The 27,721-nt window shown below is 40.6% G+C and overlaps 1 protein-coding gene across 4 annotated transcripts in view; it reads left to right on the top strand.

Annotated features, from left to right (window-relative positions):
• The window catches only part of si:ch211-212o1.2 (uncharacterized protein LOC492735 homolog), a 43,863-nt gene extending 17,364 nt beyond the window's left edge, over positions 1-26,499 (top strand). The window contains exons 2-6 of one of the 4 annotated variants that reach the window (XM_053623010.1): positions 1,948-2,106; positions 8,204-8,295; positions 13,906-14,050; positions 15,767-15,979; positions 22,751-26,498. In XM_053623010.1, the coding sequence (XP_053478985.1) occupies positions 1,948-2,106; positions 8,204-8,295; positions 13,906-14,050; positions 15,767-15,979; positions 22,751-22,872 (731 nt within the window). In that variant the 3' untranslated portion in view covers positions 22,873-26,498. Of the gene's footprint in view, positions 1-1,947; positions 2,107-8,203; positions 8,296-13,905; positions 14,051-15,766; positions 15,980-18,637; positions 21,067-22,750 lie in introns of those variants that run through there. The other 3 variants (XM_053623012.1, XM_053623011.1, XM_053623013.1) reach the window with 3 other exon arrangements.
• Positions 26,500-27,721: the final 1,222 nt, after the last annotated feature.

The raw sequence follows: 27,721 nt of genomic DNA, 5'->3' as shown, positions 1-27,721 counted from the left end.
TCAGCGATAACAGGAAAGGTGTGGTTGTGTACAGAGTGTGATCTGTGATGATGATTAGGTCAGCTTTGTGCTCCCTTGCAAACTCTCGCTTGGTTTTTTCTCAGCTCAGTAGTGAGCAAGGTTTGTTTCACTTTTTAGCATCAGGAGGACACACAGGAGCACCATCAGCTCAGTCAGGGTCAGCTGAGGCGAGTATTTACTCAGGTGTCAGGTGTTCGTCTGAACCAGGCGTTACATGGAAGACCTTTTAACATGTAATAACTGCACACAGTGAGGGACACCTGCTTCAGTATTAGGTTCTAGGGACTTTGCTGTAAGGTGATCATAGATGTTGTGTGGTCGCGTGTGAGTGTACTGATGTTAAGTGCACGTAATATCTGTAGCCTGGTCTATGGAGTGGGTGCTCAGTGTAAGCCAGCTTGGTGAAATTCTATAAATAACAGTCATCAATATCCTCTTCTCAACCTGCTCGAGCTCTGCGCTCTCTCAAGGCGGAGTCTCTAATGGTATTAAATTTTCAGAAGAGCTGACTCCACTGTGCCACTTTAGAAGAGAGAGAGGACGAAAGAGTGGTGGGAGAAGAAAAAATAGTTTTCTGTCGTTAATGACTGAATATGCAAACTAATGAAAATGGAGATGGTGTGCAGAATGAAGAGATGGGCTTGATGTCTGGTGGCCAGGGCTGGATAGAGTGAATAATGTAGTAGCACTTTAGTCATTCTCTCTCTCTCTCTCTCTCTCAAACCAATGACCAATATCAGGTGCACAATTCTCCCAAGGTTATTGAACCTTTTAAGGTACTAAAGAGTTCTGGAACAATCCAGAACAAGATCTATATGGTACCATAACACTCCTAATAACTCATTTCCGTTGTCGATGTTTTAAATCCGCATCTGAAGTATCCTACTCTTTGCAGAGTATAGTTTCATGTGTCAAACACAAACACCACGAGGCATCATTGCTATCTTTTATTTCACCTCTAGAGGCCGTTCTCGTACTGTGTAATGACCACAGACCTTTCTCAGCCACTCAGGCAACAGATGTAACCGGTAAAAACTATGTGTGGATTTTTGCAGATAACCCGTAGTTCCAGCAATCGGTTATCGGTGCCGATTAATCAAACCATTACACAAAACCAATCAATCGGTCAACCTTTAGTACTGAAAGGAAATTCTCTTATACCATGTACTCTCTTATATTATGAACTGCTATCAAATACCTATGATGAATGTATTCATTTAATTACCTCTTTAAATAAGCTGATCAACTGCTGTCCTTGATTATATTATGTATTTCCGTGCCAACATGACACAAGACTTATTTTGTATTATGACTGTGTGCTGTGTGTGTTGTTTAAATCTGTCCGACACCTGGACCAGTAGAAACCGTCCATGCACTGCTTCTTATCAATGTGTATAAATACTCTTGTTTCACATGAAATAAACGAGAAGTCTCTGTGAACATTCATATGTGTCAGTGTGTGTGTTCATTCGGACTCTCCAGGCGCGCCTGACTCTCTCTGGTAAACCACACTTTCGAAAAGTTAATAGAAGTTAATGGTAAAACAGGCTGGAAGGCATGACGGACGATCTGACGGGCATAATCTGAGATTCCTGGGATACATGGAAATCCAACAAGTACCTACACAGGTTCTTGGTTTGTTTTTCCACCGCACCAAAGAGAATGTGACTATGATGTCAAATAAGAGGTGATACAGCAGTTAGTATAAGCAGCATGGTGAATAGGTGTGTTATGATATATTCATGGTATGATAACTTACAAATAATCTACAAGTCTCAGTTCCGTGTATTAAGACAGTGGTGAAAATAAAAGGAAAAATGTATTCTTTGTGAATTTTTTTGTATAAAAGTGTTTTTGCACATCCTTGTGTATGTATGTGTGATATATCTATCTATCCAAACTTTAATCAAACCTTTTTTTCCAAAGTATATGCACTCATGGAAACGGTATGTGTGCTGTTTCTAGGAAAACGGCTACAGGAGTGGGTCTGTGTAATTTTGTGCCTGTCACTGTTCGTGGTCAACTTCTTCTTCCTCGTCATCAACTTCTCCACAGTGCCCATCTACAGAATCATTTTTGGCATTGGTAAGCTGCTAGCTTTGTATTTATCTTGGTATTGTTTGTGTGATAATTGAGTGATACAGATTACTGTCCGAACATGTTGAATGCTCTAATCATCTAGCTGAAGAATGTACACTTTGGATTCATCCAAATGTGTTGCGTCTTTCAAGACGCTTCTATTTACACGTATTTAGTTTTACATAACGTCTTTAGTTAACCTTGTTAGCAGATGCTCTTTTTTTTTTTTAGAAGAGACAATGCAGTTTTGAGCATAATTATCCAGTGTTTTAATCGACTGAACATAATCCACATACAAAATGCATATTAAATACAATTTCATGTCAAAGTTTACTATAACTAATTATACCAACAATTAAACAACTGCTTGTTAACTGTTAGTGCTATTATGTGCATACAGACATGTTACTTATACATGCTTAAATAATTTGCACTTAATGTTCAGAGATTATAGAGGATATATTATATTATAATCGAATAATATATTCCAGATAATGCAGAAATTAGTCATTTGTTCTTTTTGTGATCTTTTATGTTTGTTTCCAGTTAAATTTGGAATATTAGTCTGCCATTTTTCCCTTGTATGGCACACCCATTATTTGTTTTTCTCTCCCTGTAAACACTTTTATGAGGGAGGAGGGGGGAGAGAAATGTTCAATTAGAAAATATTTTTAGATGATAATTTTATGGAAAAATATTTTTATCACGGAGTTCACTGTTTTCAAAACCCTTCACACAATTGGCACACCTGTACGCTATGTGGACCAAACTGAATCATTTTCTCACTGATTTGACACATAAATACACACAGATATTAACAGATATAAATGATTTCAATAAATGTAAACAATTATTGCACTCAAGCTCTACAACTGTTTTTTTATGTTTTTGTTTTTTTTAATCCCCCAAAACAGCCTAAGCAGCTTAAACCGTTAAGATTGTGGTGGGTAAAGGAACCAAAAGCAAACGTTATCGTGGATGTTCTGGGCGGGAGAGATTTTTACTTCAGTGTATACAGAAATATCAATAAATAATATTTAATAATAACTGCTACAATATAAATCCTAAATCAGGCCATTGTGTTGTATTAGGGCCTAATTTCATTATTACCATTTCCTCATGAGGTAATGTAATTGCCCAATCCTGGGTCTTTGTACATGTGTCCTCAGGTTAACTTTGGATTTTTACCCCGTTTTCTCCCAATTTGGTGCCAATTTGCCAATTCCCACTCCACCCTAGCTGTGCGACATAAGACACTGACCACTTCATTTGAACATCTGTAAACCTTCTCATTTATGCAATTATCCATCAGATGATCATGTGACAGTAGTACAGTGCATAAAATCTTGCAGATACAGGCCAGCTGAGCTAGTGTGAGTATTTCAGAAACACAGAATGGTGCAAAAACAAAGAGATGGGCGGAGATAACTTTTTCATCTGAACATTACTGGGACCTGAATGCTCACTTCCAACCCTGGGAAGCCGCTAGCACAGCCACAGTCACCCCTCAGATCAGTCGTCACCGGACTGAGAAATATGACTGAAGAAATGGATGAAATGCATGGGCTTCTAACTAAGCTCAAGATTTATTCCTTCTCCCACTACATTTTCAGCAGTCCCTACCAGTGAGTGTGTCTGACCTGTAGGTAATCATGCTACTTTTCAGAATATTCTGGTCATCTGCAAGTACTTGGTTACATGGCCATTGGCAACAGAAGAGGGCCTCAAATACATGTACTTTAATTAAGGTGAACTGTACACAATTATTTTACTGAACAGTCACATCTCCCTGTTCTTAAAGCTGCAGTACTAAATGTACGGTCATTAACAAATAAGTATTTTTGTAATTAGCCAACTTGTTGAAAAACATAATAGATAGCCGACAGTGTCATTTCTGACCACTTTTGTGTCTTTCCGCATGTACTAACACTGTAAGACTAATAAGACGACCGTCACTAAGCGCTGACTCACTGCTGATACAGCTGTGACCTTCGTGGAGCTCATATCATCTCTCTCCCCCGTCTTTCACTCCCTTCCTTAGACATTCTAGTGGAGAGCTTTAGTGTCAGGCTGACCAAATGTATCAACTCTGTTTCCTCTTTAAAAACAAAAACTGTCTCTGGGATAATTACAGCTGCCCCTTGGAGAAATAGAAATAGTACCTCCATTGTAAGACTAAGAAGTGAAGGACGGCAATGGAAGCAATCAAAGCCTTATGGTTCACCCAGCTATCTATAAATACAACTTGAAAATACTTAATGAAATGAGGTCTGCTAGAAAATCTTACTTTTCAAGTTTAATTGACAGCCACAAACCACAGCCCCACATTCCTATTCTCCACCATAGATAGGCGGCTAAAACCCTCACCTCAAATATCAGACCTTTTCACAACTGAAAAGTGCAGTGAGTTTGCAGTTTATTCAGCAATAAAATTGCTGTCATAAGGCAAAACATATTCTGCACTTGTCCTGCTGGTATGTTCTCTAACTCTCCAACTATTGCTGTTAAATGTAATCTATCCTTTTTCTCAGTGGTCAGCCCTAACACGCTTGCCCTGGTTAGATCACCTATGAGTCCTTCTAGCTGCTCTCTTGCCCCATTACCTACCAGCTTTCTTAAGTTGGTTTTAAATTCATAATTAGCAGACATCATGAGCATTTTTAATCTGTCCCCCTAGGAAGGAATTTTTCCACACACCACTATTGTTAAGACCGCTATTGTTGGGCCTATGCTGAAGAGAAATGATCTTGATTCTTCTGTGCTCGGTAACTACAGACCTATCTGTAATCTTCCATTTCTTGGCAAAAAAATTGAAAAAGTTGTGTCCATACAGCTCAATAACTATCTCAACATCAATAATCTTAATGAGACATTTCCGTCTGGCTTTCAGTCCAACCATAGCACAGAAACTGCTCCTCTAAAAGTTTTAAATGATCTGCAACAAAATAAGTTCTCGGGTAATCTGTCCATTCTAGTTCTTGTAGATCTCAGTGCTGCCTTTGACCCAGTCGACCATGGGATTCTGCTTGACCGACTGCAAAACTGGTTTGGCTCATCAGGCCTAGTCCTAGAATGGTTTAGATCATACATAAGCGGCAGGGATTACTATGTTGCACTGGCTACACACACCTCCGAACGTCATGCGGTATCTTGGTGTTCCCCAAGGCTCAATTTTGGGTCCTTTTGTTATTTTAACTTGTATATGCTGCCATTTAGCTGGTGTAATTAATCAATATAACATCTCCTTCCATCAGTATGCAAATGACACGCAACTCCATCTCTCACTTACACCAGACGCCCACAAGTCGATTAGCACCCTTGTAAACTGCATAGAGAGCATAAACTTGTGGATGTCACAGAACTTTCTGCAGCTAAATTAAGAAAAGGCAGAGGTACTTATTATCGGAAATGATGCAAAGAGAAAGTTAATTATGCCATATCTAGACTCCTTGTCTCTCAAGGCTAATAACTGCGTTAAGAATTTAGGGATCATGTTTGATGGCGATCTCAGTTTAAAAAAAAAAATTATTAGCACTGTTTGTAAAACAGCATATTATCACCTTCGTAACATCTCTAAAGTAGGTGATATTCTCTCCCCATAGATAATGAGAAACTCATGCATGCATTTGTTACACCTAGACTCGTCTACTGCAACAGTGTTTTGGTTGGCTTACCAAAGAGCTCCATTAAACACTTACAAAGAGTTCAGAATGCAGCTGCAAAAGTAGATACTAGACTGAATCATATCACTCCGGTACTTAAATCCCTTCACTGGCTGTCTGTGTCTTACAGAATTGATTTTAAAATCCTGCTATTAATAGATCACTTGGGTCATCCAACTGCAACCTGCTGGTTGTACCCAAAACGCGGCTGAAAAGCGGGGAGTATGCCTTTTTTCATTAATGGCCAAAACTGTGGAACACTCTCCCTGACAATCTACGTGAAGTTGGTTCAATTAGCACTTTTAAAAAGTATCTTAGCGCATTTGTTTACTGGGGCCTTTCCTCAAACCAGTTAATTTTCCATACTTGATTTTGTGTTCTTTTGTTTATTTATTTTATTTGCTTAGCCTTTTATTTTGTTTATTTATTTAACTTGATTTCTTGCTACTGATTTTATTTTCCGGTATGTCTTCTGTAAAGCACTTTGTAAACATTGTTTTAAAAAGTGGTATATAAATAAAGCTTTGCTTACTTTTTAATGAGCGAGGTCAGAAGTGAATGGCCAGACTGGTTCAAGCTGACAAGAAGTCTGTGGTAACTCAAATAACCATGCTTTACATCCATGATGAGCAGAAAGGCATTGAAGGAAGCACAGTAGATCGAACTTTTGAGGTGGTGTGGCTACAACAGTAGAAGACTACATTGGCTTCCACTTCTGTCAGCCAAGAACCGGAATCCGAGGCTACCATGGGGCTCACTGAAACTGGGACGTTGAAGAATGGACAAACGTCGCCTTGTGTTCAAGTCGGTCATCAGAACAAAACATTCCCGACTGCCACTCACTGGATGTGTTTTGTTTTTTGCACCACTCTGTGTAAACTGTAGAGGTGTGTGTGTGTGTGTGTGTGTGTGTGTGTGTGTGTGCGTGTGTGTGTGTGTGTGAGAGAAAATCCCAGAAGATCAGCAGTTTCTGAAATACTCAGATTATCCCTTCTGGTACACAATTTTCCCAATTCCGATGTTAAACGTGAAAATTAGCTGAAACTCTTAACCTGTATCTGCATGATTTTATGCTGTTGCCACATGATTAGCTGACTGGATAATTGCATGAACGTGCAGGTTTTCAGGCGTTCCTAATGATCAGTGAGTCTATATAGTTAAGATGAGTCATCTGTAATCTTGTTCCTTGGAAGAAAACTCATTCTGGCGTTTTGAATGCGAAGTCTAAGATGAGTTTGTGGCAGTTGTAATAATGCGTTTCGGGCAATAACGATTATGATGAACTAGGCTTGCTGCGATAGTCGGGGTTGCACGGTGTTCAGCCGCACACCAATTACATCACTTCCCCTCAGCTGCACTGACCCCCCCACTGTCATTTTGCTTATTTATAATAATAAATATCGTTTAGTTCAGTTAGAGAACGGACGCTACAATTAAAAACTGAACGCGTCTGCTCAATTCTGCATGAGTCAGAGTCGCAGTACAGATGAGCAGGACTCAGATTTCATTTGTCACGTGACCAGAGTGAGGCGAGCTGACTGACAAGACAATGGCAGAAGATTTGGTATCAAAGCGAAATGTAAAAGCACCTATTTGGCAATATTTTGGATTTGTTGTTGTGTTCTTCATTAAGAATAATAATTAAACCCACCGCCCCCAAATTGCCGCTAATGCAAAAGTGAAATGCGCACAACCACACGGGCATTTATAAGTGATGGGGAAAATAGTGACTGGTGTTGTCACACGTCGATTAACCGATGGGAAAATTTCCTCACCGTCACATCCCTCTGACAAACTAATTACAAACAAATAATGCCTGTTGTTAATTGTAAAAACCGTCAACTCTTTTACTGATGTAAAACAAGTGAGTAAAACTGAATGCAGGAAATAGACTACTGAAACTGTGGTATAAGTTGTGCACATTCTATAATGTGTACAATGACCACATATTTCAGGAGAAAGACAAAAGTCTAACTGAAACCTCTGTGCATAGCTGTATAATTGCTATATAAATCCAGGTTTTGGTAAACCACTATGATCCCTGTTGATTATTTTAAACTTTTTATGATCAACAACACAATCATTTTTTAAATTTATTTTTTGTTTCTACAGTTTAATTATAGTAGTTGATTGATTTTAAGGTTCCTGCTAAGACAGTAATTGTTTCAGGCATGTTTTTTTTTACCTTGTAGTTTTTCAATTAAATTTAATTGCACAGAAAATGTAATAGTACTAATTATTTTATTTATTAAAAGTGACAGATGGGTTTTTTTTGTTTAAGGTCCAGTTCTGGTTTAGTCTTTTTGCTGCAATGTTAGATTTCAGCATAATACAACCCTCTTTCAGGTTGAGTTTGACCTTGACACAAGAACAGACTGTTTAGTTCAGTAGAATTGAGTTTATATAATAACTACTGTCTGTTTTCCTTTCTCGTGGCTCAGTGGCCGGTATCTTGACTGCAGACTTTGCCTCTGGAGTGGTACATTGGGGAGCTGACACCTGGGGCTCCGTGGACATCCCTGTCATTGGGAAGGTGAGCATGTGATACAGAAATGACTCTCTGGGAGGCCAAAACTGTTCCATTAGTCAGCCTTATAAGATTTGTAAAGGACATAAGTACTGAAGCTTCACTACTTTATATTACTTTGATTTCCGGTTAAATTGGTTATGGCTTTTTGAATTATTATTGACAGTAAGTGAGAGTATAGCATGTGGCTTGCAAGTTTCAATATGGCATATACCAGTGGGTGCTCAAGTGGAAAAAGTCGAGTGTTGTCGGCTTCAAGGGAGAGCTGACTTTACTAATAATGTCCACAGAGTCCTTCTATTTGTATTTCAGCTATGACCGATGCTTACCTTCTCATTTACCTTTCTCATTTCTGTATTGTGGCTTATCGAGTTTTTGGAATTTTTCATTCCTGTATTGTGGCTAAAAGTATGTGGACACCTGGCCATCACACCCATATGTGCCTATTCCAAAACCATGTGCATTCACTTTGATTTGATCCGTCCTTTGCTGTTATAATAACTTTCACTCATCTGAGATGTCTTTCCACTAGATTTTGGCTGTGGGATTTCTGACCACTCGGACACAAGAGCATTAGTGAGTTCGAGCACTGCTGTAGGGTGAGGAGGCGTAGTGTGCAGTTAATATTCATCCCAAAGGTATTCAGTGGGGTTGAGGTCAGGCCTCTGTGCAGGTCACTCAAGTTCTTTCACTCCAGCCTTGGTAAACCATGTCTTTATGGCCCTCGCTTTGTGTACAGGGGCATTGTCATGCTCAGCTCAAGTAAATTTAATTTCTATAGTGCGTTTAACAATGAACATTGTCACAAAGCATTTTTACAGAAATCAGGCTATAAAATTTTGTTCCAGTGAAAGGAAGTCATCGTTCTACAGCATTCAATGACATTCAGAACATTTGTGTGCTTGAAACTTTGTGGCAACACTTTAGATAAGGCCCTCATATGGGTGTGATGCTTAGATGTCCACATACTTTTGGCCACATAGTAGGGGTGTAATGATGCAATCTGGTCATGATTATTTCAAGCTAAATTTTAATGAAGAAAAACTATGACTGAAAAGACTCCTTTTGTAAATTTCTGAATCATAAACAATGTGTATTTTTGTCTGTATAAAACTAAATAAATCAAAAATTGCTATAAAAATAGCTACAGGTTCACCACATCTTAAAAATAAATAAATAAATTAGAGATGCACCTATGTAACGGCCGATAAAGGCTATTTATCACACTATCGACCGATAGTTTAAAAACATCTGATAATCAGTGTCGATTATATCCTGTCAATCAAAAGAGGGCGGGAAAGCGCATCAATTTCGTGCTGTGTGTAAAGATGATGTCTCTTGTGTGGAATGACGATAAAACTGCAGTTTGTAATGTCTGTAATCTCTGCACTACTAAAATTTTACACCGGTCGCTGCAGCAGTGAAGCAGGAGTTTTGCCATTGAGTCTAAATTATTACAGAGAAATATATTTGTAGACTAATGTATTTCATATCTAGTTAATGTTAATATATGAAGAAGTTTATATTATATATTACCAGTTTGATGTCAATTATGGCGTTGAAATGCTTTTGTTTGTGGTGAGTGAATGTGTTCTCTCAAAATTAGTTTGAATAAACAAAGTCTCTGACATTGGGGACAATGGCTGATTGAAACATAATGAGCTCAGTAGCTCCTGAGGCATCATTTCAACTGGAAAAGGAGTTCCAAAGTCGGTTAAAATGCACAACTTCCGCATTTGACTTCCTGACTTCTGTGTCATTTATAAGCTACTGAACAGCGTGTCCGTCAATTCGGAGCTATCGGTCACTTCACAAGTGCAGATGATTTGTAAAGAATATGATTGTTTGAACACCAGAGAGCACGTTGGTCACAGTGAGATCACATTAGATGCGTAAATAATAGAATGCCGATTTCTCTATGCGAATCCAACATTTTTGCATCATGATACATTGTTACACCCCTACCATATAGTGTACATTCTGGTGCACATTAAGTGTGGACAAATCCAAAATTCGTTAGGTAGCCCACTGGGCAAATAAAAAGCTCCAGAGTACTGCCAAGTCCCTTGTTACGGTTGCTTTGAATCTGCCTGCACTAAAAACTGGTAGCTAATGTAATGTAATAACATGGTGAGATAGCGAGTAAAGTGCTTTAATACAGACTAAGTAAAACACAGAAGTTTACAGTTCTCTTCTAATGTAGCACATCATTAGAAGATGTTTGGGAACCTCGAAAAAAAGTCAGCAAGCTGTTGGTCAGTGTTTCAGGTATCAGATTTGGTGTTTTGGCCTCATACTATGTGTAAAAGATAATATTCAAGTCTGGCTAGCGTCTTCATTTCCTCAACACGTTTAACCTCAAGGTGGCAGTGTGTAGTAAGCAAGAGAATTATATGAAGGTTTAACTATAATAACATGCCAAATGTGAAAACCTTTTGTTTTGTCTACAAGTCAATAAGAAGTACGGTCTGTTTTATGGTCCTTAAACCTACGAGGCAGCTATGAATGAAAAAGAAACCCTGAAATATGCTTGTCCCAGACTATTGATTTGTCCACTTCTGTTAATGTTAAATGTGATTTGTGATTTACAGTAGAGCTCCTAAGTAGCAGACAGTAATATTTATCAAACAGTTCAGCGAATCTTGTAATTTGAGAGCCATATTACAATTATAAGCAGGTTTCTCGGATTACCCTGCAGTCTGGCACAGACATGCTCACTCATTACACATACAGTGTGGGCTCTTAGCATATTATTGTGTTTGATTTTAACAAATGACACTGTTTAATTTTCATATCACCCTTTGTTTTATTGCTCTGTTGTGGTTTACTAGGCTCATGGCTGGATAAAGGAAAATGCCACATCCTCCCAGGGGGGTGTCCTCCATTCCTGTTTCTTGGAGCTCCAAGTTATAACCTCCAGCACTCTCGCACACCCTTATGCTGTACGCAACAGGGGGACAGGAATACCCAAGAGAATCAAATTAATGCAGGCCGTAGTCGGCCTTTCCTCGCCCAATCAGAGAAAAGGTCACTCTCTGCCTGTCCAATTAAAAAGTGTCTGGCCCCTGCTTTTTGTACTGGACAGGTAGGAGTGATCAGTTTGGGCGAGCTTTTGTATTTCTGTTGGCAGAGGTCAGTGTGTGGCTGATGGAGGTGGGGAGTGTTGGTAGGGCTTGCTTATTTCCTGTAGTGCATGTAGTGCAGCTCCCAGATTCCATCCCCCCAGCGCAGCATTATTACGCATTAATGAGCGTACATAGTTAGCCAGTCTGGGATTTTGTAGCCATGTATTCAAACATTTAAAAACCAAGTAATCAGCTACCCGGTATTTAAAGTAGACAGTATAACATGGTAACATTATTTAACTTTACTTAAATACATCAGTTTAATAACAGAAACCTTTCCCATTTTCTAAGTGGCAAAACTAGTCAGCTTACTTAATAAATTAAATACCAAGTGCATGCAACTTAGTCATAATAATTTTGAAAAACATAAATAATAACCCCCACAGACAGAACGTACATTAGCAGTAGTGTTACACTGTGTGTTTATATTTTATATTAACTACCACAGACCAATGAAATTGTCTCTTTAAAAAAAAAAAAAAAAAAAAAAAAACACACAGGTAATACCAGAAATTTATCATTAACTTTTTATTTATTTACCCACAATATTTTTCTCCTAGGCTTTGCATTTCTTACATTACCTCGAGTTCATGCAAATTCTGCCATTTGTTATTTAGGCCAAATCTGTATCTTCCTATTCACTACGTACAGTATGCTCACCACATAGGGTATAACAGAATGGCACTGTGTAACCTACATAGTGCACTACATACCCCGTAGAACACCATTAGGGGTTTATAGTAAAGTAGTGACTTTTGTTAAGATTAACGTTAAGATTAACGTATGGGTAGATCTAACTCGTGTTCTCGCTCTCACGAGATCTAAGTCTAATAGATCTAACTTGGGATCTATTGGAATGTACACAAATTACTAAAAGTTTCAACTGTAGCTTTATGGATGAATTTCTAAAAATATAAAAAGCATGGTCACATGGACTCAGTGTCTGGGAATCTGAGGACAAGCCAGCTTTGTGTCCTGGAGAGTAGGCCATCTGAACGGCGTGTCCGGCAGCACCCCTGTGGCCCGGGCCAGCGAGGCCGCGCTCTCCGCACTTCCATCAGCGTCCGTCTGTGCTGTTAAACGGCTCGGTCCGCCTAGCCACGGCTAAAGGGAGGAAAGGAGAATGGCTTTCTTATGGCACCGCAGCCACCACGGATCCTTCCACTGTCAAGGATAATTAGGACCCGCCACCTGGGAGTGAACAGACTTCAAAAAGAGCAGGGGAATTTGCGGCCCCTTCAGCGCACAGCAAACCAAGACCCTTTTTCGGGCACATTAAAGGCGACACTCAGCGGACGACTATATACAGCTTTCTGTCCGTGCGTTCAAACTAAAAAAGCATTAACTTGAGGGAGAGTTGCTAATGAGCATGATTAAACAGGCTCTTAAGAGTGACGAGGAAGAGAGGGAGAGGCGGACAAAATGAAACGGATTGCTCCAGTGGGTGTCGGGTTAAAAGTAGGGGGGCCAGGCTCCCATCAGCCACTGCGTTGCCAGGGCAATCCGGTGATGGAAGTCATGATTAGGCAGAAGGCGGCCAAGGCGAGGCGGGGTGTTAAACGGTGCGGGATTAGCGGCGGCGAAGCGCCAGGTGGCCATGGTGTGCTGGATAGTCCACACACACACATGCGTCTGGAGCTTATCACACGTTTAATCTCGCACACGGGTTGAGGATGAGCAGAAGGAGAGGGAATATAATTGTCGAAATATCAGCAGATATTCCCCCCCATCCCTGCACTCCAGCAGAGTTCAGCCGTGCGGCCTCGGATACAGCCATGATTGAGTTCAGGCCACATGATAATGACGTTCCCTCCCCCGCTTCTCGCCTCTGAAGCGCCATAGCACTGCAGCTCCAAACAATTCGTTCTTTTTGTGTGGCTAAATAAATGACTTTCATTGCTGTGCGTGTTTTTACTTTTTCTCTCTCTTGCACATGCACTTCTTTCCCGTGCTGTCTTTCATTTGTCGTGCCCCGTGCGGCCCCGGCCGTGAGTGACGTGAGCTGCTGAGCGTCAGCTTTTTCATGCTGCAGGACGATGGGGAAGTGGTGCATTATGCCCGGTTATCTCGCAGCTCCAGAACTTGTGAACTCCTGCTTCCCACCCCCGCTTTCATTAGGCTCTATCGGTCAGCATCAACCCTCCTACACACCCTCCTTTCTCCTCTGACACGCAGGAGCCCTCATACTTCAGAGCTGTTTGTTAAGGCTGACATTCTTTGTATTTTTGCTTTCATTTTCAAAACTCCCAACTTGTTCTTGAACTATACCCCTTTTGATTTTGCTGTAACACGGCAAGGCACGGTTTTAAACCAGACTCCCAGGGAAGTGCATCAGTCGAAACTTTGCGTGGCCACCAGTTTGTTTAGCCAGTCATTATAGTGTGTATGATGTGTTTCTGTGGCCGTGTATTACAGAAAGGTAATTTCTCTTCTTCTTTTCTTTTTGTCTTCTTCCTTTTATCTCCCTGTCTGTGTCACACCATGCGTGCAGGCGTTTATCCGTCCGTTCCGGGAGCACCACATCGACCCTACAGCCATCACGCGGCATGACTTCATTGAGACTAATGGAGATAACTGCATGATCACCATCCTGCCTCTCGCCCACATGGCCTACAAGTTCCTGTCCTACACACCAGGTGCAAAGACGCAAACAGACACGCACTTTCAATGTAGTCAGCTGCATGTTAGTCAAACAGAAACGTGCTTTTCGGATTTCCAGGTATACAGCCCACAAGTCACTACATTTTGTTTTTGGTTTTTTTTTCTAAATGCAAGCTGTCCCAAAGTGAAAATTGGAACAATTCTTTTTGTTGTTAACTTACTTGTGTTCACATGACTGATGCAGTTTTTGTCTGTTTAATTTCTTGTACTGCCGTAACACCATCTGATGATTTTTAATTATCTTGACGATATATTTTATAACGTTATGATTGGTAAAAGCATCATAACAATTTAGGCTTGTGCAGTATTGATTTCTCCCTGCTTGTGATTTTTACCTTTATTTATTTATTTATTTATTTATTTATTTAAGTCGCGAATAACATTGTAAATCATCCAGAACAGATAAAAAAAAAAGAGAGTATTTCCATCATTTTTTGGTTTAAGGAGAGCAGGGGTGGGTGTATTCAGGAACTGCTAGCCAGTATTGTGCCGAATCCTGGGGAGTTTAAAAATGGCGTATTTAATCTGTTTTCAGTTATTAGCACAGTAAATGGTATTTGTAAAGAGTTAGATTTGACACTACTTTGTAGGACTATTTCATCTATTTAGGTCAACTCTTTTTCTCTTTTGGACAGAAACCAAAAGACTGTTTGACTATTTTCCACCTAAATGTTTCCATGACCTCCCTAATAAATATAGTTAAATAATTATACTTGTCCGATGTTATCCAAGTCAGACGTACATTGATGGATTTTATTTTAGATAGATTAATTGAAAGCTTTCTTCGTTCACCGTGACCGAAAGAGAGCGCGCTCCGTGAACCGAGAGAGTCATGAGACGGGGCAGTGGGCCAGGCGCAAATCAATCCGGATTGCTGACATGCTCATCTCCTGTTGTATTGGGGAGGAAATGACTGCTATTTTGGCATGTTTTTGAGTGATAACTCATACTGGTGTACTCACTGCACAAAGTTGTGGAGGTCCTGTGCAAAATGCATAAAGGTTGCCAAGTCTGATAATATAATCATTAGATGTTGTGCCAGTGTGATATCATGTAGAGACAATAAAATCGTTGTATCATAAAATCACGAGCGCTAGATAGAGGCACAAACTGAGCAAGAGGCCGATCTGTAGTGCTACATAAATGCAGTGTGTTCTGAAATGAAAATACACAATGTTCTAAGCTAGTTATGTATATACATATCTAATCATTTATTATACAATGGCTCATTGTTTTCCCTGTTGTTTGATCGGACGTAGTAAAGGTTTGTGTATCTTTTTTCCATTGTCATATTTCTGATCAACGAATGAAAGAGTTTCAGTCCTGCACAGTACGAAATCAAAAAGTTAACAAGTTCACTTTAATTCACGCTCAGCAAGTGAACTACTAGCCCTGTAACTTGTAGGGAGTGAGTTTTCAGTGTGATGCTCAGTGCAGCATTTCAGCGTAGCTTTTCTGCAGTGATGTTTACGGAACGCTCGGCCCTGGCCTGCATGTTTTAAGCAGCCTGTAACTGGAGAGTTGTTAGGGTGTTCGCGCAGTAGCCTCAGTTTTCAGCTTCACCAGGCGAAGGCCAGTTGAAAATCGGACTGACATACAAAGGGAAATACGCTTTATTAAAAAGCAGACTGCATTTTATTTTCTTTGGCATAAAATCGAATGTCCGCCCTGTGTGGATCTCCCCGTCACAGATGCCCTTGCCGAGTCCTACCCCTGCGACTGTTTTGTGTTTGCGCTGGCCGTCTTTGTGACGATGACCAATCAGATCCACAAGTGGTCGCACTCCTACTTCGACCTGCCACGATGGGTCACTCTGCTGCAAGACTGCCACCTAGTGCTGCCTCGCAAACACCATCGTATCCACCATGTGTCCCCTCATGAGACCTACTACTGCATTACTACAGGTACACACACACACACACACACACACACACACACACACACACACACACACTCTGTCTTTAGAGTTTTCCATCCTCTGTTCTTCTACATGTTAATTGCCATGTAAATTTCAGAATGTTCTCTCCAAGCAGGTTATTATAGTAGAAAAAGTGTAGCATTTAGACTGATAATGTTATAGAGGTGATGAGGTCAAATCCCAGAACTGTAAGCTTCTGGGCCCTTGAGCAAGGCCCTTGTTGTGTACAATGAAACATAGTTCAATAGAATTGTGCCCGCATTGTAATATGCTTCATATAGCGAACAAAATATCTAAAAGCTTTTGCAAAGTAAAAAATACTGTCAGTCTGTTTGATTGCTTATCTGTTTTTTTTTTTTTTTTTTTTAAGCAGTATTTTGTCTTTTTGTTGGTTTCTTTCGTTCAAAATTATGACATGACCTTGGCTTTGCTGAAGGTGTGAGACCAATTAATAATAATGATGATTATCACATCATCATCACGTATCAACATAATCATTTCAAGCAGAAGGGTTTGTGGATAGGGGTGTGAATCTTCATTTTTCAGATTATAAAATACACGTCTTGATACGCTGTACGGCTGTCTTCATGGACCTCACTTTGTGCACAAGAGCATTGTCCTGCTGGAACAGCTTTGGGCATCTTAGTTCCAGTGAAGGGAAATCTCAATACTACAGCATACATGGACATTATAGACAATTGTGTGCTTCCAGTTTTGTGGCAACAGTTTGGGGAAGGCATTTAATCTACATATTATAAGATACAGTTAAGCACAGATACAATTCAGTTCAGTTCCGATCGTACTGATACTGACGTATCCTAGTTATTGCTCGTTAAGGAGCAACAATTTCAAAACATTTCTTCACGGTCTTTTCGTTTTGGAATTACTACATTAGGTATCTGTAGTATGTTGATTCTCTGCCTAAATCTTTCACTGCCAACTCTGCATTGTATCCATCGTGCAGAGTTTCCATCGTAGCTATCGTGTCTGAATCCAACATGTTCTGCAGTGTTACAGGGCAGAGTTTCCGCTAAGATATTTTGGTGCCGTTACCAGAGTTTACTGAACAAACTGGGAAAAAATCCGATCATCTCATTTCTGTGTTTATTTTGCACTGTACCGTTTTGGACTATGCATAGTACATGTGATGGTGGCAGTGGGGGCGTCGTCAAGTGTCAGCTGTGGATGGAGCGGAGGTGGGTTGAACCTGTGTTGTGTTTAGCCCGAGCTTACGTGTGTGTGTGTGTGTGTGTGTGGATTTGCTCAGACAGAGACCTTATTTAGGTGTGCAGTTGCGAACGTACTGTGCTAATATATATTTACCGGACATCGTGTCTAACAATTTTTTATTTTATTCGACATTTGAATTTTTATTGGTATTTATCGGCTAACGGAAGCTCTGTTATGGGGTGTGTCCTTACAAATTAAACGATACCTTTGGTGGTTGTTGCCTTTAATAGGTTAGAAGTGTGGGGTAGTGAGTGCTGAAAGAAAGTGTTACCAATAGTGTTGAAACCAATAGTGCTACCTGTTGCATGTTTAGCTGTAGACTTCCCCTTGGTTAATATCAGTACCTCATGCTGTCTTCATAGCAAGGTTGGTGGTGCTGTAAGTGTATTGTGTGTGCGGTGTTGCACGTTTGTCTTTTGTCATCACATAGCAAAGTCTTTCGTCAAGACTTCCTGCTGAGCTTTTTCAATCCGAAGCAGTTCCAAAGTTTTGATTTAACACAGCACTTTCCCTCTCTCCCTCCTTGCCTCTCTCACTCGTACACACAAACTCTGGAGTGTGCAACACGACAATTTTCAAAGGCAGTATAGCTTAAGCTTTTCCCTTTCCAAATCGAACCTATTTAGATTTTCAAACCAATGTGGCAAGATCAGGGAATGCTGGACTGCTTCTGCCGAAGACCCCCCCCCCCCCCCATTAGTGGTGAACACTGTTCAGCAACACCTTTTGTTATTAATAAATGTCTTTCTTAAAAGAATAACTTGTTACTAGGTTAATGGATAAAAAAATATGGAGGGGAGGAAATCATAGAACTTTTCATACTTTTTCATACTGTTTGGCTGGCACCTCAGTAGGAAAGCCTCAGCAAAACTACATATCATGGTAAGTACTTTTGCCATATTGGCCGGCCATTGTAATTCCATTTTCCACTTTTGATGGAAATAAGAAATGTTAAATTCTTTGAATGTATAAGCATTACCGTGTGTGTGAGTAAGTAAGTATAAGCATTAAACTTCTGTAATAGCTGGAACTCTCTCTCTCTTTCTGTGTGTGTGCACGCATGTGTGTCTTTGAGAGAGCTAAGGTGGGATGCTTGTGCATCACCCTGTGCCCCTGTGGACAACAGATGTGAATGCGGGGGTGGGGGGTGTGTGTGTGTGTTTTGTTTTGTTTTGAGAGCGAACCATAAAGCAAGCAGGTCCTCTTGTCTCTGTCTCCCTGTTCCAAGATTGGTGGAGAAGCATGATGAAGAAGAAAGGGGAGGTGTTTCTCAGACAATGTCTCTCATGTACCAGTCTCTGTTGTTTTTTTTTTCTCTCTCCTTTTTTTTTTTTTTTTTTTTTAAAACTGTCACCCATATTTCTTTCACTCTCTCCCTCTTATTCTATCTCTCTCTGTCTCTTTCTATGGGAAGTCTCTCAGCGTGGCTGGGGCTCCTCCACCCTCTCCACCAGGTCCCCAGGGCCCCTAGCGTGCCTTTGTGTGTGCGACTGGCTGACAATCCCCATGTATATTTAATGCTAGCCTGCTGTCAGTGCTAACAAACAGGCTTGCATGGAGAGGGACAGATTGAAAGAAGGGAGACAAAGAGGAGTAATCAAACAAGACGTGCTACACTGCTCTCCTCTTAAACAGAGAGGACCACTGCAGGGACCACACACACACACACAGGGACATGACCGAGGACATGTGTACATGGAGTGGGATGTTTAGGTTAGTGCATACCAGGGCTAAGCGAGGACCCGTGCATCATGCATGCTTTATTTGCGGAGGGAAGTGTGTGTGTGTGTGTGTGTGTGTGTGTGTGTGTGTGTGTGTGTGTGTGTGTGTGTGTGTTTTAGAGTATGATAACTTCAAAGGTGTATGTGTGAGTGAAATAGGATTCATTGCCTACAAGAATGTGAATAATAAGAAATGGGAGGGTGTGATTATCACGGGGAAGGGTGCTCTTAGGAACGACTGAAACTAGAGACGATATCAATATGATACGATCCTGTGTTTAATACATAATAAATCATTTATTAGTAGTAATATTCACAATAAACAATTCTTCCAACACACATTGTAGTCTGCAAGGGTGAATATTTTTGTATCTGTGACTTGAGTGGAATTTTTTTTTTTTTTAACCTGGTGCATTTAATACAGAATTCAATTATTGTACTGTGTTCACATGTACGTGTATATTGAGGATTCGAAATTGAAAATACGGCTTCAAAAGCGGTTCAGATCATTCGATTTCAGAACGGAAACTACTTCAGGTTTATTATTGTTAGATTTGAGGAATTCTGCGTTAATGCTGTTTTCTGTTGCAAATGCACAGTATAAGGGCTGGTGGCGATGAGAGATGTGGTACATTGTGTATTGTTCTAAATCCAAGCATCAATCCATGTACAGCATAAACACTTATGTCAAATGCCAATGTGACAGCATGTACGTTAGTGTTCAGTGTTAGATTCAGCTGTGTGAGCAGGGGAGGGGGAATGTGAACATCGGTAAGCGAGTGTATTAATGTGACTCTGTAGCTCGGTCTCCTCTGTCTCACCCGGCATTTTCTGGACCATCCAGCGCTGCTGTCCAGCAAGCACAGGTGATGGGGTGCTTCCACATGAAAAGTTGAAGTGCCAAACTGAGTATATTGTTCTTATTGGATACGCTGGTGTGGTTTTAATATAGTAACTTGACACACACCTCCAGAAATGGCTTTAAGTTGGGGAAATTTGAAGAAAATGGCCATGACACGTAGCGGAGTGTGTTTACAGCAGCAAGAGCACAAACATTCAACCATTTTATACACCTAGGGGGAAACCACTCTGTTGTACAGTTCTACATTCACCATTTTCCACAGAGAGACAAGCCAAAGAGCCCCCAAGACTAGGGTGACACTTGAAGTGTGGCTTCACCTACATACTGTGTCTGTTTTTTGTACATTTTGAAGGATTAAAAGCTGTCCCTTAGGAGGCAGGTCAGAGCTGAAATGTACCTCACCAGGACCAGAATACTTTCTTTGACCAGTTCCACAGATGTTGCACAGCATGGTAAACAGGAGTTTAGGAGGCTATGATATCTTAAGACAATGGCAGAAGCAGTAGCAGCAGTGGTGCCAACATGGTCATATCAGTGTTCATCATGTTGCTTCATATACTGCTGCTGCTGTATACATTGTTCCTGCACACACCTTGTATAAGTAGAACACCAAATATGTGTGGTGGCCATCTTGCCTGTATAAATATTGGCACCCTTGGTAAATGTGGGCAAAGAAGGCTGTGAAAATGTCTTTGTTTAACCTTTTGATTTCTTGTTAAATAGATTTAAAGATTAAAACATATTTTTGTTAAATTCGCAAAAAATACTCTGCTCTAACGGATATCAAGCACTTGCAAACAAAACAGGTTTATCTAAAAAGAAATCATATTGTTAAATATGTGTGCCACAATTATTGGCACCCTTTTAGTCAGTACTTTGTGCTACCTCCCTTTGCTAAGATAACAGCTCTGAGTCTTCTCCTATAATGTCTGATGAGGTTGGAGAATACATGGCAAGAGGGATCTGAGACCATTCCTCCATACAGAATCTCTCCAGATCCTTCACATTTCGAGATCCATGCTGTTGGACTCTCCTCTTCAGTTCACCCCACAGGTTTTCTATGGGTTTCAAGTCAGGGGACTGGGATGGACATGGCAGGACCTTGATTTTGTGGTCAGTAAACCATTTTAGTGTTGATTTTGATGTATGTTTTGGATCATTGTGCTGCTGGAACATCTAACCACAGCTCATTTTAAGCTTTCTGGCACAGGCAGAGTCCATGATGCCATGTATCCTAACAAAATGTCCAGGTCCTCTGGCAGAAAAACAGAACCAAAACATTAGTCAGCATCATATTTAACCATGGGCATGAGATACTTTTCCATATGGCTACCTCTCTGTGTCCACTGCTGGTGTTTATTGCCAAAAAGCTCTATTTTGGTTTCATCTGACCCTAGAACCCGATCTCATTTGAGGTTCCAGTAGTGTCTGGCAAACTGAAGATGCTTGAATTTGTTTTGGATGGGAGTAGAGGCTTTTTTCTTGAAACCCTTCCAAGCAACCTGTGGTGATGTCGGTGATTTCGGATTGTAGTTTTGGAGATTTTCTGACCCCAAGACGCAACTAACTACTGCAGTTCTCCAGCTGTGATCCTTGGAGATTTTTTGGTCACTCAAACCATCCATTTCACAGTGCGTTGAGACAATATACGATATAGACACACATCCAATTCCGGGTTGATTCATAACATTTCCAGTTGACTGGAACTTCTTAATTATTGCCCTATTGGTGGAAATGGGCATTTTGAATGCTTTTACTATTTTTTATTTTTTATTTTTTATAACCACTTCCATTTTGTGAAGCTCAGCAACTTTTTGCCCCACATCACAGCTGTATTCCTTGGTCTTAAACATTGTGATAAATGATTAAGGGAATTTGGCCTATGTGTTATCTCATATTTATACCCCTGTGAAACAGGAAGTCATGGTCGAACAATTTCCTGTTCCTAGTCACCCAGGTGTGCTAAAAATGTAAAATATCAATGGGAATATACTTCAAATATATTTTCTCATATGAATTCAAGGGTGCCAATAATTGTTGCACACACATTTTAACAGATTATATATATATATATATATATATATATATATATATATATATATATATATATATACACATACACACACACATATACATATCACAAAAATACTCTGCTCTCATGGATATCAAACAATTAAAAACAACAGGTTTATTTATTTTTTTAACAAAAGGTTAAACTATAAAGACAATCTTTCACAGCCTTTTTTCTATTTACCATATTTACCAAGGGTGCCAATATTAGTGGGAGGCACTGTATGTGTATGTATGCATGTATTTGGTAAATTATTTGGAAAATCTGCTTTAACCAGTATAATTTCCTAACAGTGCATATTAGGTGTGTGGTACTGTTTCTCTCTCGCTCTCTCTCTCTCTTTATTTTTTAATTCTGACTAATCATGCACACTCCTGCAGTTGTTATTTTTGTTTGTGAAAATTATATAAACTTTTTTTTTTTTTAATGAAATGATTTGGTTCTTTTTCCAAAAACATAAACAGATTAGTCATATAAACCCCAGTGACCCTGGCCAGGATAAAGCAGTTAGAGAAGATGAGTGAATGAACACGATAAAAGTGTCATGCAGAGCTACATGAGCACTACGCTGCATCCAGTACGCTCCCATGTTAATCAAAGTGGCAACTTTTTTTCATCCTGCAGGATTTGATTCTCACCGCCTGCTCCTTCCCACATAAAAACCACTCATTCCCAGGATTTTTTTTGGGAGATCCTATGGGAACAGTTCTTGCTCTCAGGAACATTTGTTTGTTTATCAGACTTGCATTAAGAAATAAAGTAACCTTACAGGTATGGTTCTTTCAGGATGCACAAAAAAAGGTCATCTCATTTTTGCATGAATCTCTCTCTCTCTCTCCCCCCTCTCTCTCTCTGCCTCGCTCTCTGCCTCAGGCTGGCTGAACTACCCTCTGGACCGGATAGGCTTTTGGAGGAGGATGGAGTGGTTGGTTGAAAAGCTAACAGGACAGAAGCCACGCTGTGATGACATGGCTTGGGCCAAAAAGACCGAGTGAGACAATAACTGGACTGCAGCACAGTCATCCCTTGCTCCTCTCCTCCTCTGAGCTGAGGGGGAGCCTCTTGGAGGGAGAAAAGCAGAATATAGGCCTTACCTCTGACCCCTAATCCACCCTTAATCCCCTCTTCCTTTCTATTCATCGCTGCTGAGGCCTTCACCTGTCTCTAAGGTCTGCAACACACAAGCTGTCTCTGCCTCCTCCATGTGTCATCTGATGGTTTTCATTCACACTCCCTCATACATCTAGCAGAAAGAGAAAGCTGAATTTAAGGCGTGTGTCTAGCACAGGGGTGGGCAATCTTATCTGGAAAGGGCCTGTGTGGGTGCAGGTTTTCACTCCAACCAAGCAGGAGCCACACCTGATTCCACCTGTTTAATCAGTTGATCTTGGCTTTCAATAGACTCCGGTGTGGCTTCTGCTTGGTTGGAATGAAAACCTGCACCCACACCGCCCTTTATCGATAAGATTGGACCCCCCTGAGGCACAGCACTAACATTAGTGATTAATAGTTGATTAACAGAATTTTGTACTAATTCTCCCGCTCTCTGCTTGTCGTAGTGGCTTTCATGTATCAGAAATGTTCATCCTCTGGAGGTTGGGCTCTCCAGGGGCCAGGAATCTATTTTTTATCGCATTTGCTTGCCATCTGATTTGGGGTCAGTCAAGTATGGGTTTTTAGTATCCGCACTCCAGTTTATCCAGAGACACAGCTTAAACAACGTTCTGCTTTCCTTTAGATGTCACATGTCCTCCGTATTTGTCTGAAGACGATGTCTGCGAGTTTAAATAGAAGGAAGCGAGTTTTGTTGGTCAGTCGTGTGATCTGTGAATGTATTCCATGTCTATATATACCACAGACCTGATTGCAGGACATGAGCACGGAAGACCTCTGAATGAGGATGCCTGATTAGTTTTTGGACTAGTTTTAACAGTCCAGCTCATATTTATTTAAAAAAAAAAAAACAAACGAACAAAAAAAAAAAACTGAATCTTGCAAGCTTGCATTGGTTTCGAGCAGTGAATTCACAGCAGCACTGCTGAGACAGAACCAGACCGGCAGCAGAGCTCTTTAGATTATCCTTAGTTCTGCACGCACAGTCATAACTGGTTCTTGAATCCACAAAGCAGAACAAGGCACAAGCTTCATGTTGGTTGGTACCAAGCTAATTCTGACTAATCCTACTGTATTTAAAAACACTCCGTGTTTCCGCCTAATCTCTATCCACTGCATACGGTAGCGTATGCAGGTGCAACAGACTTCAGCATGTTTCCCTGTACTGAGAAGATCTAAAACTTTATTAACACACTTTAATTGTGTGAAGAAACATATAAAATATGTGACAGCTTAAAGGAAAGCTGTTCGATTTTAACAATACATTTCTTTAAGCTGTTCTCATCCAAGAAGCGATATAATAAAGTCCTTCCACTTTCTTACACTTCCAAATGTTGTGTGGTAAACGTGAGGAATCCGATTTTACTCTTGTGGCTTAGAAAAAGGTCCGTTTAAATATATTAACATGCTTTATTTGGGTCTTCACACTGTATTTAAACTGTACACACTTCACACTGTATTTATCTAATGATATTTAATCAAATTAATTGGAGATTAAAAACAACCAAATATTTTCCTACCTTCACCCTTGTCCAAAGACTGTCTTGATGTTGGTGAGTAAGAAAACAAGTCATAAGCACATCTGTTACAGCTATACACCTCGTCTGTCATTATTATGGCTGCACTAGTTGTGTTTGTTCCTTCTCTCTATGGCTTTGTGTTTTGAAATTTTTTTTTACTAAGTGGTCAGCTTTGTATTTATTCATACTGTCCATCTTGCAGCTAATGCTTGCTGCTAGTCTGCCTTAAATCAACGTTTTTATTAACTGTTTGGTTTAATAAAGATCTAGTAAGATACATTTTACCTTTTTTGTGGAGTTTTTTTTTTTCATTGCTGGTTTTAAATGCTTTGTACTTTTTCCTTTCAGAACTTTTCTTGAATTTAAGTATGAGTCATAAATAATTGCGACTTCATTTAGAACAAAGAATAATGAAAGCAATAACAGGAAAGCTGCAATATTCTGAGAGGTGCTTGGCAGTGAGTCATGGCCCCCCTGTTATTTATTTCACAACTGATTGATTAGACCTTTTGCAATTTTGGTTTAGAAGTGTGTTACTCAACTCAACGGCTGCTTAATCCTGAGCCACTTAAGCAGAAGAATAAAGTAGATGTAAGACTAATGACCTCATGGCTCCCTCCAGTGGTTGAATGGTGTATACATAAAGCATAAATCCATATTTGAGTCTGGCTTTAGTCAGATCTCAGACACTATACAAATATTTTACACTTTTTGAAAGTGATATTTAAAAAAAAATGAACTAAAATTAAATGGACATGAAGTAAAATTTACATTTTGCACTGTGTTTGAGACATCAGGACAGTCATAGAACAGCATCCATTTTAAAGATGGCTGTCAGATAGTGAGAGAGCGGGGGGAAAAAAGCGGTCACTGTCTGTGTCCTTCATATGCAGGTGGAGATCCGGGTGGATGATTCTGCACCTTATCATTTCATTCATTCGTTCTCTCCCTCCTCCTTTGGCCAGACTGCCGAGTACACACAAGTACTCTTATTCTAATTGCTTTCCCAGAATGCATTAGTGCAGAGAAAGAGAACAGAGGTGTCCAGGAAGAAAATGAGTTCAACTATAGAGACACCAGCAAAGGACAGGACAGGGCCACACACATTCCTAGCTCTCTCCCACTTGTGTTAAAACGTACACACCCACACTTTGTGATCTTATACCCACATACCATCACTGGCCACTTAAAAATGTGAAGGCCTGGATCATTTAGGCACTTATCCAAGCAGACTGGTGGCGATCAGTAGGGAGTCAAAAGTTTTGTTGGATCACCTATATATTAAACAAAAAATCCCTGAATAAAGCTTATGCCATTCCTTGCTACTCTAGTGCTGATTTTTGCTTTATACAGTGGTACTTGAAAGTTTGCGAACCTTTTAGAATTTTCTACATTTCTGCATAAATATGATCTAAAACATCACAAGTCCTAAAAGTAGACAAAGAGAACCTAGTTAAATGAGAGAAAAATATTATACTTGGTCATTTCGTTATTGAGGAAAATGATCCAATATTACATATATGTAAGTGGCAAAAGCAGCAAGTGTTTAGTTCTGCACATCGGCTTGGAGGAATTTTAACCCATTCAGCTCTGGGATGTTGGTGGGTTTCCTCACATGAACTGCTTGTTTCACGCCCTTCCACAAGATTTCAAAATCACATACACATTCACACACTATGGACAATTTGGACATGGACAATCAACCTACCATGCATGGCTTTGGACTGGGGGAGGAACTTGCAAGCTCCGCGCACACACAGGGCAGCGTGGGAATCGAACCCCCAACCCTGGAGGTGTGAGGTGAACGTGCTAACCACTAAGCCTAATATGACTCCCTTGGATGCAAGGTTTACCTGACTCTAGAGGGTGTTTTTGGAAAGAGACGGCTCCAGCTTAGTTGTGTGCTCCATGTGTTAGATGACATCATCTCTGGAGTCAGAGGAGGCTGGTTTAGTGATGATGTGAAGAGAGGGCAACAAAACTCACTTAACTTCCAGTAAGCTAGCCTGAAGTGACAGAAGCAAGGAAAAACCTCACGGATGAAGCTAGGAATAAGGAACAAAATAGTTATTGTTGCAGACCAAAAGTCCAGGGGGTGGAGCTGGACCTGATCCAACTCCTCCTGTAACCATAACCTACAAGACACTGTAGAACATGGAACAGCAGACATGCTTATTCAGCCTGAAACACACCAAGCTGTCACCACATCCTGGATTTTTGATTCTGCAGTGACAGAGACTTGGAAAGAACCAAGGCTCAACAGACAGTGCCCATCCTCCTCTGCCTGACACTTGTCATTTAGACAGGAGAGGTTTCAAGCTGCATAGTTGATTGCCGAAGATGAACCGGGAACTTAATGGTGGGCTTCTAGATCATGAGCCTGTAGCTTTTAGAGGGTTGCTGTAGAAGAATCAGGGTGTAGACTTCAGGAGCAGTGTGTGATGGACTACTTTCTAGTGTGGAATTTGAGATGTTGCAGTAGCTCATAATGCAGGAGGCAACAGAGCTGGTGGAGCAGTCAATTGTGAGAGATTGGAGTGAATGAGGCAGGGAGTTCAGTTGAGTGAAGGGGGTTGGGATGTGTGAAGGAGGATGCTTAGATGAGTAAGGAGGAAGGGATTGGATGGCTGAAGGAGAATGATGGGATGAGTAAAGAGGGATGGGATGTGTGAGGAAGGGTTTGGGATGAGTAAGAAGGAAGGGATTTGGGAGAGATGTGGTGAGTGAAGAGGGATGGGATGGGTGAAGAAGGGGTTGGGATGAGTAAGAAGGAAGGGATTTGGGAGAGATGTGGTGAGTGAAGAGGGATGGGTGAAGAAGGGGTTGGGATGAGTAAGAAGGAAGGGATTTGGGAGAGATGTGGTGAGTGAAGAGGGATGGGTGAAGAAGGGGTTGGGATGAGTAAGAAGGAAGGGATTTGGGAGAGATGTGGTGAGTGAAGAGGGATGGGTGAAGAAGGGGTTGGGATGAGTAAGAAGGAAGGGATTTGGGAGAGATGTGGTGAGTGAAGAGGGATGGGTGAAGAAGGGGTTGGGATGAGTAAGAAGGAAAGGATTTGGGAGAGATGTGAGTGAAGAGGGATAGGATGTAAGAGGAATATGGTAATGAACAGGGATGGAACAGGAGGGTGGGGTTGGGATGAATGTGAGAGGCAGGGATGAAGTGGACAGAGAAAGACAATGAGCAAGAGCTTGCTCTTTGTCTGCAATCC

This window comes from Ictalurus furcatus, chromosome 4 (assembly GCF_023375685.1).
Source record: "Ictalurus furcatus strain D&B chromosome 4, Billie_1.0, whole genome shotgun sequence".
Taxonomy (NCBI): Eukaryota; Metazoa; Chordata; class Actinopteri; order Siluriformes; family Ictaluridae; genus Ictalurus; species Ictalurus furcatus.
The sequence above is the reverse complement of the archived record's forward strand: the minus strand, read 5'-3'. Positions and strand labels throughout refer to the sequence as shown.